General features: G+C 40.3%; 2 protein-coding genes across 3 annotated transcripts; both read right to left on the bottom strand.

Moving 5' to 3' along the window:
* Positions 1-377: 377 nt before the first annotated feature.
* Positions 378-5396, bottom strand: nsmce2 (NSE2 (MMS21) homolog, SMC5-SMC6 complex SUMO ligase). The gene is made up of 6 exons (XM_040013000.1): positions 4986-5396; positions 4366-4478; positions 3475-3628; positions 2508-2599; positions 1944-2050; positions 378-1262 (listed from the first exon to the last, which is right to left on the bottom strand). The coding sequence occupies exons 1-6, from the start codon at positions 5098-5100 to the stop codon at positions 1151-1153; spliced, it is 693 nt and encodes a 230-aa protein (XP_039868934.1). The 5' UTR covers positions 5101-5396; the 3' UTR covers positions 378-1150.
* A 115-nt stretch (positions 5397-5511) lies between these two features.
* On the bottom strand, positions 5512-18284 carry washc5 (WASH complex subunit 5). 2 transcript variants are annotated; one of them, XM_040012995.1, is made up of 29 exons: positions 18159-18284; positions 17380-17649; positions 16399-16544; positions 16155-16239; positions 15837-15937; positions 15310-15502; positions 15046-15198; positions 14773-14886; positions 14137-14308; positions 13227-13354; positions 12761-12890; positions 12322-12434; positions 11696-11862; positions 11298-11373; positions 10372-10482; positions 9866-10006; positions 9251-9331; positions 9020-9121; positions 8675-8854; positions 8385-8509; positions 8077-8239; positions 7810-7912; positions 7657-7736; positions 7416-7519; positions 7112-7241; positions 6834-6930; positions 6435-6588; positions 6173-6260; positions 5512-5896 (listed from the first exon to the last, which is right to left on the bottom strand). In XM_040012995.1, exons 2-29 carry the CDS (start codon positions 17563-17565, stop codon positions 5840-5842), a joined length of 3480 nt encoding a protein of 1159 aa, XP_039868929.1. In that variant the 5' UTR covers positions 17566-17649; positions 18159-18284; the 3' UTR covers positions 5512-5839. The 2 variants fall into 2 exon arrangements, with proteins under 2 accessions (XP_039868929.1, XP_039868930.1); XM_040012996.1 differs by lacking the exon at positions 18159-18284 and adding an exon at positions 17842-17865.
* Between the last annotated feature and the right edge of the window lie 2525 nt (positions 18285-20809).

Raw genomic sequence — 20809 nt, 5'->3', positions numbered from 1 at the left:
CCATCCATTACACCTACTTCCTGGAGCTTTTTGAGGCCAGAGATGAATATGAATTCCAGATCAAACAAGAACCAGAAATAAGAAAGCATCTGTGAGAAATTGTTCATTTTTCTCAGCACTGTGTGTCCATACGGTTATTGTGATTCCCGAGGATATTTACGCTTCTACATCCTCACAAAGGAAACGGCTCGATGGCTCCTTCCTGTGATGTGGTGAACACTGAAGTGTGTTCATGTGTGCACTTTGCTCAAAGTAAACTGCGTTCTGTGTGTGTGGGGGTGGTGGGGGGGGATTACCAGTGACTTCGCGTGTTGTGTAGTAAACAAGATTAGATTTGCAGAATGGCAATTCAAAATGAAGTAGAGTGGAGAAATGAATGAGTCAACACCAGCCAGTCATTTATTGCCAGTTAATAGCTTCACTGAAATGTTCTTAGTGCTGTTTGACGCACTCACTGTACAGAGAGGGCAATTACAGATATTTTTTTTTATTCCTGATGCAAGGCTATTAAAAGATTAGCTTCACCTAGTTTCATCTCAACGCAGCCTTTGTTTGTTTCTTCTTTTGAAACAAAGACCCTTCACAAGGAGCGAGAGCAGGCTTAATCACATAAGTGCATTCCCACCAATGTAAAAGAACTGTTTGTTTATGGCTCATTCACTGAGCCCATTTTTGAAGGATTTTATTTTAAGTAAAAGATCATCCTTTTTTGGATCTACAGTTGCCATGTTGGCCAGTAACCCTAGATGTAGGTGAAGCTGAGAAATTAGGAGATTCTCAAAACCCTGAAGCACCTTTCTGCACCTTTATATATTTCTGCACTGACTTTAAGCAAACACTGCCCTCACGTGGTTCAGTAGATTTACTGCATCAGATAGACTCTTGAACTAGCCACCACAGACTGTGAAAATACTAAACATGTAATTATCTTACTATTTATTTACACTCAATGAAAGTTCTCCAGATGAAATACTATAACATGTCATCCAGATTCAACGGAGCAGCAAAAATTACAAGGTACAAAAAAAGAATGTCATTTTATATCAAAGCGTAGATGGCAATATAAACATTCTAGATTCTCAGTGTACAAAATTGTTACCGGAAAATGTATTTCTTTAACTACTGATTATTTACATAGAAATGTTCATTATTAAGTCCGGTTGTTCTGCCTCTTGTAGCTCTGGATCCTTCTCCTCAGCATCTGGTCAGGAATGAGGTCAGAATCTTTCACATCTGTATTTCCACAGCCCACCACAGGACAGCTACGGAGCAGAGACACAGAGAACCTTAACTTGCTTCAGACATTTAAACACACACAAACAGTTGCAGAACAGCTAAAAAAAAAGCTTTCTGTGCATCAGCTTCATATTAGCTTTGCCCCGTTCATCGCTGAGTAACTGTTAAGTTGTTACACATCTGCTTAAACTTGCTTTATTATTTCCTGTGCCAGTGCTCGCAGTTTGATTCTGATTGCCTATCAGCAACCAGACTTCCATCTTTTGTGTTCTTATTATAATGTCTGCATTCTACACTGAGGAGTCCCCTGACGTTACACATGCTGTGATAAACTGGATGACTTGAACGGTGGGAACTTCGAGGCAGTAAATGTGATGAAATGCCATTTACTGCAGGTACAACACCATTTCTTCAAGCATAAACCTAATCTCAACAAGGAAAACATACTGCTGCAGTAATTGAGTGCAGTGACCACAGTCAGGACCCAAGACAATAGGCAAGTTTATTTTTCAGCAACACTGCTGCTGGGATTATATCAGTGTTCCTGCAGGATCAGCCACATTTAATTTGACTCCAACATCAAAGCAGCATAATAAAGGCAATGTAAATTAAGGCAGCCTGCTGGTCCCACACCAGCCTGCAGTGTTATTTACTGCTAGAAAACCTGACTCCACTTTCTAACGGTCCTCAGAGATGCAGTGTCTTACCGGCATTTCTTTTTCTGGCTTTGTCTTGTTTTGATCAGGTTTATGATTGCTGCTTCATCATAGTGGTGGTTACACTTCTTGTTCTTTACCGGGTTCACCATTTCCACCTTGAACAGAGGAACAAAAAGAATAAGTTTCAAGTTACCTGTGTTTTGTTGAAAAAGCAGTTTGAACAAGCAAGCAAGCGAGATCAGAATGATGCATTTTGCAGGAACATCATCTTACAGTCAGGATTTTGGTTTTGTTTTTTTTCTGCGTAGACACATTTTGGCACCCACCTAAGATGTTTTAGCCTGAGCCAAATGAAAGACACCAATATTGTAATAATCCTGGGACTGGTGTGAAATTTTGGCATAATTAGCCCCCAAATGTTTTGGATTGTGACCATGCAAACTCTAATGAGCTCAACCTTTAGTCCAAATGAATGTCTGTGCCTAAACTGAAGGAATACCCCGACACATAGATGGGCACAATGAAAACATAACACCTCTGAGGCAAAGACAGAGGCATGAAAACACACTGGATTAATCTACCTGTAATCTACAAATCTAATCAGTAATCTACCTGTGTGAGCGGGCAGGTAAAGTTGACTTGACTCTGTGTCACAGCGATGTCCTCATCGAGCTCCTGCATGCTCTCTGCTGACTCCTGGTTAGCTAAAAACAAACAATGCACATGCGGTTTGCTTCCATTTGTCCACTCAGAGTAAAAATGACTCAACTTGATGGCACATACCACCATCCACCAACATTTCCTGCACACACAAAACTTTATACACAACACTCCCAAACAAACATAAAACAAACTCATCTTCTTCTTTTTTTTAGTCTGCACATAAATTTCATATCTACAGTTGTTGTCCTGGCACATCTACAACTACTGAAGAACTCAAAGGCTAACTTGAGCCCAAAGTATTAGAAACTTCTCTCTATATGTGGCCTTTGTAAACTCCTCCATAGGATTATGCTATTCAACATATTTATATTTCAGCCTTTAAGCAAGCAGAACTGAATCCTCAAAATGTATCCCTTAACAGGAACATGAAGTAATACTAATTCAGTGAATAATAATGGGCTAAGCCCTCACAGAACACACTGCAATGATCACCTCGGCTCGCAAAGTTCATGCTTCAAAGTGGGTTATCACATTTGGCTCTTTTTTCAGACATTTTCATTTTAAGTCAGCTCGTGAAAATAACATACTTAGCATAATGTAGCCTATAATGTCTACAGAGACTCACAAAAGCATGGCACTATATGAGGCCGGCATAGCTGTAATTAGTAAGAGTTAAAAAGCAGAAAATAACAGCCACAGGGTGACAGCGAAACAATCATTCAACAGTAAACAAAGGAAGCTGCGTGTTTTAAAATAAAGCTAATTATCCTAAACAAGAAAGCCACATCCCAAGATCTCTCTGCTCAGCAAGAAGTCCTCAGATAGCACTGCTATTATCAAAGTCCATTAGAAGTCCTGAATGCACTGCGGTGAGTCTAATTCAAGTAAATCTCCTCCGTCTCTCCACAGGCCTTACCTTGTTTGAAAGAGTTTTTGACACTTTCCTTGAAAGCCATTACTTTCTGGTGAGTGTGCAGGTCAGTGTCAGAGAGTTGGGCTATTCTCTCTGTGAACTGCTCCTTCACTTTGGCAGACAGGCTGAACATGGCCTCCGGCTGCTGCGTGGCAACCTACAATGATTGAAATGTGTTATATAATTTGCAATAATCTACATTTTGTATTTAACTCAGAAATACTTCACAAATGCCCGAGGTTTGCGTCTTCTTCTGAACATAGTGTTAAGAGTTTTCCACGTCATCGGCTACGTCACCATGGTGACGTATGCTGCACTCTGCACAAGATTATGTTCAGCCATTCCTGACGATGTGATCTAACTTGCTGAGCTGTATGTTAGTAATGACAGAATCAGATGCAGCTGAACAATCTGCGTGTGTTGTGATCCCATGGGACACTTTCTGCTCTATTCCCCATTATCACTGAAAATATTCAAGTGCTGAAAAAATGTTGCTAAACTGACTTTTATGTTGACTTCATTATGAGTCATAATGTTTAGAACTGTGTCACATTTAAGAGCTCTAATGTGCAGCTCTGACTTTATGCAGAAAAAGCAGCATTAACAATGCACTGATTATTTAAAGACAATTATATTTCAGCATTCCACTTCTTGCCTTATTTCCTGCACAAGTGTTGCATTTTGCTGTTTGTTTGTTTGTTTAATTCTTGTTAGCATTTCAACGACATGTTCCTCTTGAGCCAAATAGGCATCACCTGATGGGTCTACACTATGCAGCAGAACAGTCAAATGGTGCATCAAAGCTTTCCCTACAATGAACAGGGTTTAAGCACACTGTTGTAATATCCATTATCTCAGTCGCCTAATGCAAGGAAACCTTCAGGCTGCTCTCACCTCAGCTGTAACTTGTTGCACCACATCAACAAAGTAGTTAATCTCCCTGTCCAGCTTGGCACACTCCAGAATCATGGCCTCCATCTCTTTGATGCCCGGGTTCATGTCGTCATCTTTAACATAAGGGCACACCAAAGAAGTAATCACTTAAGCAGTCACACCATAACACACACACGCACACAAACAACTATCAGATCTTTGGGAATCACCTTGTTTGTGCAAAAATCCTATGTAATGTCTGTCCAATTGTGTTATCTTTGGCATTCTTCATAGATTCAACTAAAAAAAAAAATTGTTACTAGCAGCCTGTCGCAAAAACACAAAGTGCCTAATTATACAACTTAAAATCAGGTCTTTGCTAAGTTATTTAATATATGTAGACATGACACTGGGTTCCTTGAGGTAGGTGCCTTCTTTTTTTTAATATTAAAGTGATGCAAGTCTTTTGCATAGTACTGTAAATGTACGCTCCAAAATTAGTTATAAACCTTAAAAACAAATCTAAAGCACATAAAAACATTAATTATAGACGTGAAAATATATCTGGTAAGCGAATAATTAATGTAGAGATTACAGATGGAGGTGGTGAGCAGTACGATGAGAAAACCTTTAATATTTACCCTGAGCTTCCGCCAGGTCCATAGCCACGTCTGTCACAATGTCCATACCTGTCCCGATATCAGCCTGACAGGATTTCAGACTCGACAGAGTTCCGTGAACAGCGCTCAGAGACATTGTGAAAGCTACCTTTATTACTTTGGGACTACAAACCAGAGCTAAATTTAACGTGCTTTTAACGTTAACGTTAGCCTAGCTTGCTAACAGGTATCTAGTTCTGCCGGCAAAATGACCGACACCTACATGAACGTCAAGTACAATCTGTTTCAAAAACGCTTTTAGTATAAAAATAACAAGTGAAACGTAAATAAACTATAGAAACTGTGGATGCTATACAAACGCACACAAATCACCCGCTAAAACGGAGCCACAACAGAAGCTAACTTCTAACTTCCGGGTATGGTTTTTCAAGGTAAAAGCTTTAACAAAATATGTTTAAACGGAAAGAAAACAAAACTGCCTTTTTAATAGAAAGAATCGTATTTATTAATCCATTTGATTTATAAATGGCACAGAATCTTAGTACATAAAGGTGTAAGAGTGATTTATTTGCATTTTAATGTTCTTTTAATTTACAATCTGTAAGTGCAAGACACTGATAGTTAGCAGAATGAAATGTAAGTAAACAAATCAAAAGGCCCCACATTTGACATATCACTGTAGAATAGGCACAGTGAATAATAATAAAATAGTATTAATACCTGTGGTCACGCTTGCTGGAGCACTTAAACCTAACAAATCAGTTGTTAATTATTAGTAACACCTGTGCAGTCACTACATTGAGACAAAATGTCTGCAGTGAAAAAACATTCGGCAAAAAACCCGAATCTTCAAATGAAAATCTTCATCCATATCTTCACAGTATTGTTCTGAACTCATCAAAAACATAACTGGGCACATGAGCTTCCGCCACCTTAAAAACACAGAAAACACAAGGAAACACATGTTACTGTCACACAAATATAGTAGAGTACAGATGCAAAAAATAGTATTTTAAAATCTTTTCCCATAGCTGATGGTTATTAAATCTGGCTGTCCAATAATAATGCTCCTAAGCATATTGATGTTTCACCATTTCAGCTCTACTACTACCCCTGGGTACTGTCAACTTTGTCAACTTTTATCATTTACAACCTCTTAAAATATTTTCTAACACTAACACAAATAATATAGGGAAAGTTGCACCTACCTTACGTGACAGTTTTGTGTACTTCACGTAGTCTTCAAGGAACATCAGAGCTCCCACCACATCAGAAGGCATGTCAGGGATTTTCTGACTATAACAGGATCAAACGGAAGCTTTAATATGATTTCATGAGGCTATAACCAGATACATTTTATGTCCGGTAACATGATCCACAATCATCACCAAGGAAACCTACCACACAGAATATTTGATTTCGAATCTTATTTTAGAAATCTTTCTGAAGTTGTGAAGTCTGTTTTGCTACCTTGTGCACTGCTCCATGATTGAGCGGATGAATTGACCAATGAGAGCCAGGAACTGTTGTGTGTATCTGGAGTGGAACTGCTTGAGCAGGGTGAGCAAGCCGAGCACCAGTGGAGGCCAGTCGACCGGGTCTGTTGCTTTCCTGCAGGTCATTCCTGCCATAACACAAAACATCAAATTACAACCACATTCAGAGACATTCAGGGACTGTGCGTTAGCAGAAAAATGTGGGGGAAAACAAATCCATAAGATTTAATGCCGCTTTCTGAAAAATAAGAAAGTCTGCTGCAACTGAACTAAGTGAAGAGGCGGCAGGGTACCCATTGTACTCAAAACTGTATAACCTGATCTCTTATCAACTTCAAACAGGTTACAGTGAACTAATGGGGGAAAAAATCACCTTGGTTTTTGTTGTACTGAAGTTTAGGCAGCTGAGCAATAATAAAGAGGAAGTTGATGATGGGGAAGTACGGGAGGCGCTTTGTAGTGATGTAGATCTGTGTGAAGCATAAGTAGAACAAAAAGAGTCTGAACACGAACATCTGCTAATGTATAGCCAAAGAAAACAAAAAACAGCTTGCATTTTGTGGTCGTCATTGAAAAGACTCATTTCGATTCAGGTGAAATCAGAACAAGGCTAACTGATGATGTGGGAAGAGATGCCCCTTCTGTTCAAACCTTGTTGAGAGGATTGTGAATGCCAGCAGCCTCCAGGTAGGCAGTGATATCGTACAAAAGAGTGTTGTCCTCTTTAGGATAAGGCAGGGATGGGTCCTGGTAATGGGCCTCAATGTCTGCCAGCAGAGACCTGGCAAGAACATAATCAGAGTCAGCATAAAAGAACAGTGTGATACTAAAACAGACATGATGCAATTAGCAGGAGCATCCATCATGAAAGTCATTAACACAGAGTAGCACTTGGGGGGGTAAGTAAAGAAAACATAAAAACAATTCAGTGCCATTATGGTAAGAATATACAGACTTGTTGAGGTTTTCCAGTGCAGCCGCCAAGTGTTTGGAGTCAAACTTGCAGGAGTAGTTAAGCTCATTAGCGATCTGCTGTCTGAGAATCTGCATCTGACCAACCTTCAATAAACACATGCATTCAAAATTATTTTAATCTCTTCATCAGAAAATTGTGACAATAAAGACCAAAAAAAAAGGGATTTTCTTTTTTTTAACTTTTATTTTCTATTCACTAACGTGGGAACGTTGACCATTACCTTCATGATGGCTTCCAGATATGTACCCCAGATCTTCTGGGATTTGGCCACAGCACTGCTGTAGACTTTGCTGGCATTAGCTACAGCAACAAAAACAATAATTAGATCTGTACAAGAAAAGGCAGGTTATAGATTCTCTAAGTGAATACCTACCCACAATGCCTTGGACTGGGCTGACGGCACCTTGCAATGTTCTGAAGACCTCCACCACAGCTTTGTCCTTCAGGATGGTCTTCTGAAGTATTGTCAGGAAGTTCTGATGAGACAAACACACACATTACTACAATCTGGGAGCCATACTAAATGCACTAAAGATACTACCAACATTGACATGATTTCAGGGATTGATCTTTGCTGACCTGAATGGCATCTTATTTTTTGGGAGTGGGGGGATACTGAGGTAAATATTGGGGTAAATACCTGAAGTTCCCTGACGATCATGAAGCAGAGCAGTCGGTCCAGTCCGTTAAGGCCAAATGTACCAAGGGTGTTCTGGATCTCAGAGAACAATCTGTTGTTAGTCACCTCCTGGTGGCTCTTCAGGTCATACCAGGTATTCATCTGGTCAATGTAACATGTCACCCTATAGAAAGAATCAGTGTATTCCACCATCAATAAACTGCATAACCAAAGATTTTTTCTCCTCCATCCTCAGATATAAACTCAGTTATTCTGCTAATTTCGCTAACTCTTATTTCACTTCCACTGTTATGTCTGTGGAGACATACTTGGGATCAGTGATTCGGAGGATTTCTCTGCAGAGACGACCGATGAAAGTGGCAGACTCGTCCACAGAGGGAAACTTGGGAATAGGAATGTGGGTGGACTGGTGCACGCTCTGCCAGTCCTGGATCTGAAGAGAAGCAAGAAACAAGCCAATCAGCCAAATGCTATTACTGAGAAACAGCCAAACAACTAGAACGCGCCCCTGATTGATAGATAAGAAAATCTATCAGTCAGGGACAAACTGCTCTCAGTGCACTACTCAGGGAAAAGGAGAAAGCGTGTGAAGTTCGACCTTGGTTCTGAGAAAACTGTTGCACTCCTGTTCCACATTATAGTTGACGATGCGGGACACTTCCTCCTGCCAGATTTTAAGGCCATAAATGCTGACGTAGTCCTGGATGTATTCAAACGACCTGTAGAAGCCATCCATGGTGGCACCCATCTCCTTTAACTTGGGCATCAGTTCACTGGGCTGAAAGAGTTCAGTATTTTTTCTCTATTATTTTATTTCACTGCTGTTAATCCTTCAATATCATTGGGAAACTTAACATGGAAACTGGTCAACATAGAGCAAATATATCACAAACTTTATTTGATGATTAATAATCCATAACATACAACAGGTGTAGCGTCTCACCTTTGCCTTTGGATTGAATATTAAGCCTTTGTGCAGTGCATAAGCCACCCTCTTCACCAGCTCCTTCCTGATGCCATCCTCCAGAAGCTGCTTAGGATCCACCTTAAACATCACAGTGTGTTAATAAAGCAAACCTGTGCTGCACCAAATCCCTCAGCAGGATTGTATTAATCTTCTGAAAGACGGAAATCTTTGTTCTCAAAGTTCAGAAACCTTAATCACTGCATTTACCTTGATGATCCCAACGAGAGTAGTCTTCATCATTAAAATGCCCTCAGTGAAAATAGATATGTCGTGAGTTAGTTTTGCCACCTGCAAAGACACAGAGCAGAACGATGTTTAGGCATGCAAAAATATAATATATATGAATAATATTGATATCAATCATTGATATAAAAGCCAATGTTTTGTTTGATTTTCAGTCTAAAAAACAAAAAAAGTCTCACTCTACAATGATCTTATTTTAATTTCAAGGCACTGGACTGCAATTCCAAATATGACTGAAAAAAAATTAAAAAGTAACTTCTGTACTTCACACTCTAATTAATCCAATTCAGCTAAGTCTGCTGGCACAATCTGTTTCCATATCACGCTTCCTTTTCCAATTTGTATTTCACATCAAAAGCTGTGAGCAGATTGAAAAATGTTAGCATGATTGCCTCCGACTCCCATACAGCTGATGAGGCGAGATCAAAACAGAACAAAATGAGCTCTCTTATCTATTTTTTTATTATTTTATTTTATACAACATCTGAAGATATTTTTTCCCCCTTTCTTTACGTCAGTGACATTCTGATCAACACTCAAGGGGAAGGAGACAGTTTCATACACATCAGTTTGTCTCACTTCATAGCGAGCCGTCAGTTGGGCGTAGTCCTTTAGCTTGTCCTTATCCAGCCGTGTGGGCACCTCCATAATGTCGTGGATCTGAAGCTTGATTATTTTGGCCAGCGAAGTGAACATGCTCTCTGGGATAATTTGCAGCACCTGGAAGCAAGAAGATTAAAAAAAAGGACTGTTTATTGTATATCCATTAGATCAAGGATCTCGAGTACAGCCAGAAGGAAAAAATCTTCCAGCATAAAGTTATAGCTAAGAAGTTACCACAACGTCAAGGTACAGATGCACTAAGCACTTCTTTTTGGGTACATTTGCCAAACAGATGGTTTTTCAAAAATTCATCATTCCTGCAGCTGCTACAGCACTGATACTGACAAACAGTTTGCAGCACGCAGAGCTCATTTGTTAAAATAACGAGACTACACACTAGGAGAATATTAGACCAAAACATTTAAAAGCAAAAGCTTTTGTAAGAGGAAAGAGAAGCAGAAAAAAATGACATCATACACTACCTTTCTCACATAGGACACCAACTCTCCAGAGTAGAACTGAGAAACACTCAACAGGTCAGCACTGTTGGCCTGGTTGATACGCAGCAATGGAAGATCCAATGCAGACGCCAGCTGGTCACACACACACACACACACACACAGAAAAAAATGATTTATAAATCACAGGTAACATTTCTCCATATCGAGACGATGGTCCACGTGAGCAGACTGCAAAAAAGTGACACGAATTTCCAAATTTTTTGAATGCATACTTGTGTAATGTTTACGTTTTAGCGGAAAATTTGTCCTTAAAAAATACACAGAACAAAAAATGAAGTTGACATAAATCATAAGGAAGTTCCTGATGTTTCTAAACAAGAAAAGGAAGAAACTGAGATTTTGAGGCAAAAAAGTATTAATTTTTAAATTTGTATATTCAGCACCGTTGCGTGTTTAGAGCAACATCACACTCGTCGACAAATGCAGTGGCTTGATTAGTCACATTTGTTTATTTGGATCTAAAAAATCTGAAAAGTTCAGCTTGATTCGAAAAAATGAATGTTGCAAATTCGTTCAGCAAAGTTACGTGATTGATGTAAACAGCTGCATTAAGAATAGGCGAGTCCAAAAACGACTGTGTATATGCTGGACGTGTAAATTTGTTCATGAAATGCTACCACAGTGAATCTGCAATACTCATACATTTCGCAAGACATTTATCTGTGATGCATGAAGATATTGGTGCAACTGAAGGGGGAAAGTAGCTCTAATATGCTAAATAATGAGTGCTACTACAGTGAGTCAAGAAGCAGTGAATCTGAAAAGTCAAACTGTTTGACAATAACACTGTTTAGCACCGAGTCAACAGTCATATTGCAAGAGGAAGCAGTGGGATGTATTGTAATCGGCATATTTTGTCCCACTCCTAGACATAAATAGACCCTCACCTTCAGAAATGTAGCTCTCAGTTTGGTAACCATGGATGGGTTGACTCTGATGCTCTCCTGCATAATGGATGTAAAGCTGTAAAATAAAGCACAAGTCAGGAAAAAAAGACGAATTCATCAACACAGACAAACCAAAAACACAAGTGAAATAAATCAAAGCCAAAACACTTGCAGTGTTCTGTGGTGGTTTTGTGATGGTTTGCAATATAGAAAGGTAAGCAGAATGAGTTGCTGCTGTGTTTTGCAAACCAAGTGAAGAGCACAGTGACTGTGCTCCACTAAGATTCACTAACCTGATGACAAAATTAAGAGATACTGTGTCTATATATGACACTAGTTAAACTAACTACTTTACACTGGCCTTATTTTGTTTATTAAGTAAACAAATAAGTAAATACCTGTCAATAATCTGCCACGCATAGGACAGATCTCCAACTATTTGCATGGTAATAAGGACTTCTTCTTTGATATTGATTGTGCGGATCATCTGGTGCAGGAACTTCCTGGTGTCAGCCAAGAACTGACAAACTTGCAGGTTGGACTCCAGCTGGTGGAACTCCTGGACCTGAAGTCCAAAAGGAGAAGGTTTTATAGGCACAGTTTGACAGCTTTCCTTTCAATATTTTTTAAAATAGTAATAATAATTTTGTATTGGTATTGATTACATTTCTTGCAATTATCAGCAGCTTTATATAAACATGTTCCAAGCTTTGCTGCCAAATTCTATTAGTTCCAGTTCAGTATTTTTAATATATGTTGGCAGGACAGAGCAGAAAATGATGCCACTGTGCCAACACAATATTCCTATTACATAATCCTCTGTCTTTCTATTTACATGCATTTAATAGCAGTAAAAAAAATCATCTCTTAATTTTTCCACCATTCTGAAACATTGTACTTGGATTTGCTTGTTTTCTATGCATGAAGTTAAGGCAATCAAAACATAGTATTAGCACCATTGTTACCTTACACTGTGCTAATCCAAAAATGTAAAGCCATGCTGAAATATAATTATCATGCTCACCTCTACAAGAGCCTGTATAAGCTGGACCGTCTTCCTCCCAGCAGCCGTGGAGTCCTCATAGTTCAAAGACTCAATCTGCTTTGAGATTTCCCTGAACCAGGCCTGTAAGTTCTCTGCCAAGGACAGTAAAAGTGTGTCATTGAAGCAGATACAAAATGTTACCAAAGTATTTCACAAGCGGCAGTTACGCTCGAGGTAAGTATGACAGATGTAAATTTAATCCGCCGCTCCCTGCGTGTGTACCTTTAATGCATTTTTTCCATCTTGTTTCCCTGCCTCAACATTTTCCTCTGAACGCCTTCAAGCTTAAAATCTTTTAAGATTTCATGTCCCAACACTGAAATAATCCAAGCTGCATGCCCGAGGCTCCCATAGTCAGAACTACTTTTCAACGCTGTGTGTAAGTCTTCACCTTATCCATTCTCACAGTGTAACTCACCATTTTTCTCCACCCTGGTAAGAGGTTTGACACCAGAGAAGACTTCAGCCAGCTCAGTCATTCTCTCTGATCCCTCCTTCTTGTAGCTCTCCCATTTGATCTGCTTCTCTGACAGCATCTGCTTGAACATCTGGAAGAGGAATAGCGCAGATGCTAAGCTGATGAGGGAGGATTAGTCAGATGAGATGCGTAATTAGAACATTACATTTGTGTCCCCTCCAAATGACACACAGGCTAGCCATATGCTACCTCACACTAGGCTAACAGGCAACCAGGCGGACACACCTAACGAGGACTACAGCTGGACAGATCACTTTGAAATTATAAAGGAACTCATTTTCCATTTTTACTCTTTAAAAAAGAGGAAAAGATCCCTTTAAAGAAATGCTACACTTTTGTCTTTAACATTTTTCACTTTTTTCCCTGTGATCATTTATATTATGTAACACTGATGAAAGACTCTCACCTCTTTAAGTGTGAACTCAAACTGAGCTGTGTCGAGCAGCAGCTGGAAAAGGATCTTAGGTTTGTACTTGGAGTCATTAAGTACTTGGTCTTTGATCTGACGAAGGCGCTTGTTGTTTGGGTCATAGGCTATGAGACAGAGGATGACTGATCACAAATCAATACACTATTTTCACCAACATCACCCTTATAAATGTTTGGACTTCATTGGACATTTACTCTACGAACAGTGTCATTTCAATACAGGTAAATTAAAATTAAGGATCAGATTTCAGAGTTCATTTCAGACTCATCCTTGACTCTACACATTTACAGTCATGTGTAAAATCGTTTTCAGAATACCCTTACTGCTCCCATAGGAGCGAAGTGGCAGCCAGGTGCTGCTAAATCAAATGCACTTGATTAACTCATCATTAGCAAGTGTCAGCACCTCTATAAAAGCTGACGTTTTGGCAATTTTCGGGTCTGGAGCATTCAGGTGTGTGCTAAGAGAATACCACAATCTTCCCAGAAGTGGACGTGCCAGCATCACCCTACAGGTCAGACTGTGGAATGCTCAGAGGAAGTTAAAAATAACTAAACGGTTAGTTTGGCGTGTGTATTTTCAGAATAACTGAAAAGGAAAAGAATCAAGGTGCTGCGATGGCCAGTGAAGATGCAGACCTTGACCTGATTGAAATGCTGTGGCATTTAAAAGAGATATGCTCTGAACTGAAGCAACACTGTAAAGAAGAGTGGGCCAAAAAGTCCTCCACAGTGTCATACAGAAAAAATGACTTCAAGTTGTTGATGTTAAAAGTTTTTTTTACAAGCTGAATTATGGGGTTTACTTTGTTTTTCACAGGACTGTAAATGCAACACAAGTGCTTACACCAATGTAAATGAGGAAAAAAGAAACCGCAGTGTCTCACCTGACTCTGCAGAGTGCAACATCAGCCAGCGAATAGCAACATTGCAGTCTCTCAGACAGTTGAGCAGTTTTGGGATGTTGTCCAAGATAATTTCCTCCCTGAGGAAACCTTCCTTTAGCAGCTGCTGCACCTGAGGCCTCAGGCTTTCCATGCTGGCTGCATACCGAGTAGCCTACACGTACGGTGAAAAAAAACATGGCTCTTGTATACAGTGCACCATCTTTCATTCGGGGTAGTCAATTATTCATACATTCACTCCCACTAGTGGTCATTAGTAAGAATGGCCTGGTCTGCAGGTGAAAGACTAAATGTGGATTATTCAGTTAGCTCCTCCTGCAGTGTGTGTGTGTGTGTGTGAGAGAGAGAGAGAGAGAGAGAGAGAGAGAGAGAGAGAAAGGACTTTTTAATGACTCTTACAGCGTACAGCTCTACAGGCATCCCCATATTTTAAATGAGCTTTCCGGGAAAAGTTTATGAATGGCTTCCTGAAATTTGTTTCTGTTTACATTGTGTGCTGTTACAAATTCTGTGCACGCTGTCATCACTACCCGTACAGAACAAATAAGCACACTGCAGGACTGTAAATGAAAGAATCGGAGGTCTCTCTGACATTGAAGCTAATGTATTTTTTAATACCTGCTCTTTGATGTTAGCAGAGTCCAGGGTGTAGTTGAGCGCAGTCTTGGCAGCTTTGTATGGTTCCCAGGCTTCCACCAGGTTCACTGTGATCCCCATGTAAATACTGATAACCTGCAGAGAGACTACACTTCAGAAAAATATGCTCAACATTAAAAAAAAAAAAACTGAGCCAAAACATGGCACACATTTAAAAATAAATGACATAACATTTTATAAAGATGTTTATATTCATATCTACTGCAAATGGAAAAGACTTAACAAGTGCCTCACCCAATTATCAGGAAAGTATTTGTCCACTATCTCCCGCATCTTTGCCTGCTGGGTGTGCAGTATGGAGGGGCTGAAGAAGAGGCAGACGTAGAGCATGGCCGCCTGGTTAGCCAGTGCTGTGCTGCGATGTTCTGGTAGAGGATACGCAGAAACCTGGAGGAGAGGAGGAAAACGTCTTAAAAATGTGTAATGAGGGAAACATTGTGGGACAAGATCTGTTATTTAGTTTAACCACAAAGAGATTTTGGACCAAATGTTTCTCACTTGGTTGTAGATGTCGTCCGAGCGCAGCCTCCCAATGACCATGCTAGTAAAAGTGGCACTGATGGGAACTCTCTGGAAGTAGCTCTCCGGGTAGTTGGCTGGTCGTTTGGCTCCAGGCTGGCTGGAGTAGCCGGTGCTACGCAGGAGCTTACAGATGTCATCCAGGTTGGAGTCGCCCGAGGAACGGGCAGCACTGAAGAAAAAAACGTGTTTTTCCAAATAGAAGAATGGATTTTTGGTGCCAGCATAACCCCCAAAAAAGTAATAATATAAAGAAGAAGAATTATTAATAGCCGTGAAATACAACTGGAATGTTATTTATGGGTAAACAGCATCCCTCTGTGTGTAGTGTACACTTTTGTGTCAGCTTAAACTGACACAGGAGTTAACCTTTTGGTGAGTCAAGTAAGTGACTCACCCTCACTGGAAGCAAGCTCACTGGCTAACAGGTGATTGGAGTGCACTGAGCAAGTGAGTCACAAAGAGAGTGTCATGTGGATGTGTGGGGATGTGAGTCACAAGCGCACCTGTATCTATAATAGGAAACAAGCATCCTCTCTCTGACTTCTCCTTCAATTTTTTGGTCAATAACCAGCAGCATGACTCCATACAGGTAGAGAGCTTCACACTGGGAGAAGAGAAAACATGACCAATCAGTTCCTGGAGTGCTGTTTCGTTTCGTTTTGATGTGTTGTTTTGAGGGTTAAGCATGCACATTCATCTGACACGGGCGACTAATTCTAACCAATTCAGGAACAGATATTTAAAGATGTAAGCCTGCATGTAATGCAGACTTGTTTTGTAATGTTACAAAATTAAAATGAATTTGCATTTGTGTTACTTACTAGGAGCTGTTTCCCATCCTCATTTAGAAGCACAGTCTCCAAGGTCTGCTGAATATAAACACCCTCATGTAGGTCATCCAAATATCTTAAGAGAGGGAAAAAAATAGCTCATCGACATCTTTTAAAACAGGGCTATTTAGCATGTGGTTAAACAGAAAACAGTGTTCCTCACGGTCAAGCACTGTGGTTTTAGTTTCTATTTGATTAAGACATAATTAATTCCAATAATTCCATCTCATTATACCTGTTAAGATCCACTATGTATTTGTGGACGCTCTCAAAAGCCAGATAGAACCTTGACAGAATCTCGATGTTGTTCTCTCTAAACTCTTCATCCAAGTCCTGAAGCTCCGGTTTGGCTTCCAGCTTTCCTTCATAATACTCAGGACCCTGAACAGGAAGCAACATTGTGTGACAATGCAAAGCAAATCCAAACGATGCCGAAAGACAGCTGAAACTAAAGCAATAATACTGCTTTTATTATGTTTTGCTTTTTAGGAAGACTTACAGCTAAATGTCAAAACCATTAGGGTGTATGTATTTATCCCAGTCACATCAATTGAATATTTCATTGTGCTGACTACTGCAAAACTGAGTATCCTTTGTGTGTGTAGTTTCCTCAAATAGAGACTTGGATAAGCTCTTGCAGCTTTCTCAGTACAAGCACGGTAAACTTTACACCACAGAGTAATTGGAGATCATTTATGTGAATTTCAGGAGCAGGACTACATCTCATACACTCCCCTTAATAAAAATAAAGTAATTCAAAATGTAAAGCCAAAGTAAAATCAAAATAAGTAAAAAAGTAAAGTAAGTCAAATACATGGCTAAATATAAAGTTTTACATACAAAGTTGACAATGTTCACAAATAGTCAATGTGTCCCCCTCCGGACACATGGCATATATCCATACAATCTCTGGAGTCACTGCAGCCACTACTGTGTGCTACCTACCGGCAACCCTGTGAAACTCCCCTCTTTCTACCAGTACATGTTTTGTTAGCAGTGAACAGCTGCAGAATTAAAATACACTTTACAATCAGATTATCCTTTTTCATACATTTTTTGATCATGCCTGGCCCAAGAGCTAATGCCAATCCGCTCTGAGGCTTTCCCTAATTCATGTTTACTCCACCTACCGCCTACTATAAATCCTGCCAAATCTCAATGAGGAAGTGGTCCCAGCTAATGAAAGGATCTTTTGAATTCCTGATGTAGTTCATACCTTGAAGTAGCTAAAGTCACAGATAATGTCTCCGTATTTCTGCTGGTCACTTTTGTCCTTGAGTCTAAAAACTGCAGGGATGAAGTCAGAGAGGCGCAGGAGCTCAGCAATGATGGCATTTCCTCTGGAAACTATCCTGAGGATAGCCTGGCCGCACAGGTTGTTGTCTGCCAGGAAGTCCACCATAATGGATACAGGAGGACGAGGAAGACGAGGAGGAGGAGGAAGATAGTGTAATAAGCTTTATTGCAGCAAATACTGTAGCTACACCTGAGAGACAAAGGAAAAGTGAGAAAAGTGAACTTAAAACAGCACGCAGGCTCTCTGAGGCCTTTCTGAAGCTGCAGGACATTTGTCGCACAGACAACAGAAAGAGCTTATTACAATCTATTGGCATCATTATTACAACAATTGACTGCGACGAGGAGATGTTATTATCATTCATAAGCATCATTTTCTCACATTTCAATCTTGACGTGTCTGCGTTTGTAAAACCTAAAAACCTTAAGGTTTTCCAATGTTCCTGTTTCTTAGAGACAGACCAAAAACAGAACCGAAGTTAGTATATGATTGTAACCTGTAACTATAAGTTATCACTGAGCTAACGTTAGCATGTAGCCTACCTGCTAACTATTTTCATTAAATCTTACGCTGAAGATGACACACGAGCGCGTGCACAGGTCCAAACACCACGTGAGTGATTACCCTTTTACATTTTGACGTCTGAGTGGAGAGTGTACCGTTTAAAAACCCCAACACTGCTGGAGAAAGGTACTTACCTCCTTGCAGCTCCTCTTCCCTATTTACTTCCTCATGACCAGCCACATGACTTTGCTGCTGGGTGTGTTTGATTCTGTTCACCCACTGCCCCGGAGTCGAGCGGGAACAACTTTGTCAAACGCTTTGACCTTCACTACATGGTAATAGGCTGATGTATTATTGCTTGTTTTATTATCGAAACATACCATGGCATAAACGTTCCTGAATTTATAACATGTAATAAGAAGGGCAGCTAAGATTAACTGAAGCAGGTGTTCTGGGAATCCATCCTACCTGACAAACCATCCTACCCGTTGTTTCTGCGTATGCGCACAACACGAATTTAAGTGGCGAACCGTCCTACCTTTGTGAATGTGACCTACAAACATACTTTAACAGCTAAAATTAAGTGGGAAATCATCCTACCTTTGTTAATAAGCTCTGGAAACATACTTTGACGGGTAAAATGAAGTGCCAAACCATGCTACCTTTGTGAATGTGACCTACAAACATACTTTAACGGGTAAAATGAAGTGGCAAACCGTCCTGGCTTTATGAATATGAGCTACAAGCATACTGTGATGGGCAAACATAAGTGGCAAACTGTCATACCTAGTTAAATTTGTGGTGGAATTACTCTGTGACAGCAGAAATGTGCATAAACTACTTACGGTAGGACGTTTTGCCAAAGGAGGATGGTTTGTCAGAACACCTGTACTTTGAAGTCAAATCAGGCAGATCCCTTATGTTTGCATGTTTCCGCTAGGTGGCGACAGAGATCCACTAAACCCTCAGTTTGTCTGTCTCGCTGCTGCTGCACCACACACTCAGGACCAGACTGTGTGCAGGTTTCTTGCTCCACAGGGATAGGATCTAAACTGAAATTAAATCCACAGGGAAGAAATTCAAAATATGGTTTGCAGTCGACAAATATCACCCCCCCCCCCAAAAAAAAAGTGTTTTCTTGCAGGCATCTGAAACAGACCTTTCTCTAACTACTGTTGCATGAAAATATATTTGCCTGAAGCATTATTTTCGCATGTTCCCAACTTGGATTAAAAAATAAATACATTTTTTAAAAATAAAAAAAAGTTTCTATGACCAGCACATGGCCACCATGGATGAATTGGTACAAGCCTTCATTTTTCCTTCAAAACTCTGATTGAATTGGAGCTCTATTGCCGATAAGTCTAAAACGCTGGCAGGCCCTTCCCTCAAAGCAGTGTGAGCCAGAGGTTAATAGCATTCAGATGGTGAGAGCTGTTTGTTTAACCTGCCACCTCTCTGTGTGACGAGAACAAGGTTTCATCTCAATCACGAGCCATTTGATGTCTTTGTGTGCCACAGCAGACTGTACAGCGTGTCACCCCCCCCCCCCAATAATTAAATTCCAACGCGGTGCAAGGGCTGCCAGTCTTTTCCTGCAAAATTGCTTTATCATCTTAACCTCATCTTATCTCTGAGATACAAAAGACTCTCTGTCTCAGGCTGTTTTTACAGATTGCCCTTAATGGTTTTAAGTTTCATCATTAGTGCAGAGTAGTGACTGACAAGGAAATGGGACACAGGGTGTAACATATGGCAAAAGAGAGCTATGCCTAATGTGCTCCCTTTCTCGCCCAGCCACTGGAGTAGCATTATTCCAAAGCGTTTTATAGAGAGAAACCCTGACAGAGACCGATGCAATTTAGATTCACTGCTTGCCTCTTCATTGACCCAGCTGTCCACATGCTACACGCTGTGTCCCTGCAGCCGATGGATTCATTACCTGTTTACCATCACACCAAGGTCACATTCTCAGTAGCACCTGGGTCAGCTATATGGGTTTCCCGGGAAGCATCATGAAAGGTTTTCACTAATGAGGTCTCTTATTACACACCTTCTTCATTAACCTTCAGGGGCCTTGAGGCTTTCCTGTGCTTGTTATCTTGATTGGTCTTTCTGGGATCTCACTGAAGAACTGCTTTAATTCTAAAAATATTAGACAAATGTGTACAGAGGGGGGAAAAGGCTGCAATTTTATCCCAGGGAGTAATATTACACATATTGAATATTCATTTAAACATCGACAGGAGAATGACTAAATAGCCCTCATTTCTAGGCCCATTAAGAGCATTGACAGATCTCGCTCTCTCTCCCCTGAGCAGCCAGTGACCATCGACAGTAAGGTTAAGTAATTCTTCTCTGTAAGTAAAGCCACTCAATTGGCTGACAGTGACCTGCTTCATGTGTTAACTAACTTGCCGAATTTCAAATTTTGAATATTTTTCAGAAACAGCGACTCTGAGATTTATAAACTGGAGGTTTTATTATCAGTATTCAGCAGCTATAGGAGGGTAATGTCTGGTCTGGGTGCACTAACACAAGGACGTGCATGGGTGTGAGCATGTGTGTGACTTGATGCATTAGTCCACACACACATACACACACATGCATGTGTCCCCCTCAGGCTCCATGTGCCCTTTATTAACAGCAAGTTGACTCTATTCAGCTTGACTAGTGATTAAACCTTTTCATGGCTGGAACTTTCACACCGCTGTGAACTGTGCGAGGTGATTAAAGCTGCTCAATTTGTAGTCCAGTCCCACTGCTATTCTTCTTCATTGATCTTGTTTCAGGCCCTTGAAGTGAGAGCTGCATGCAGCAGGCTTCTCTTATTGGACTTAGACAG

The sequence above is a fragment of the Simochromis diagramma genome, unplaced genomic scaffold, assembly GCF_900408965.1.
Source record: "Simochromis diagramma unplaced genomic scaffold, fSimDia1.1 OVJJ01000618.1, whole genome shotgun sequence".
Classification (NCBI taxonomy): Eukaryota; Metazoa; Chordata; class Actinopteri; order Cichliformes; family Cichlidae; genus Simochromis; species Simochromis diagramma.
The sequence above is the reverse complement of the archived record's forward strand: the minus strand, read 5'-3'. Positions and strand labels throughout refer to the sequence as shown.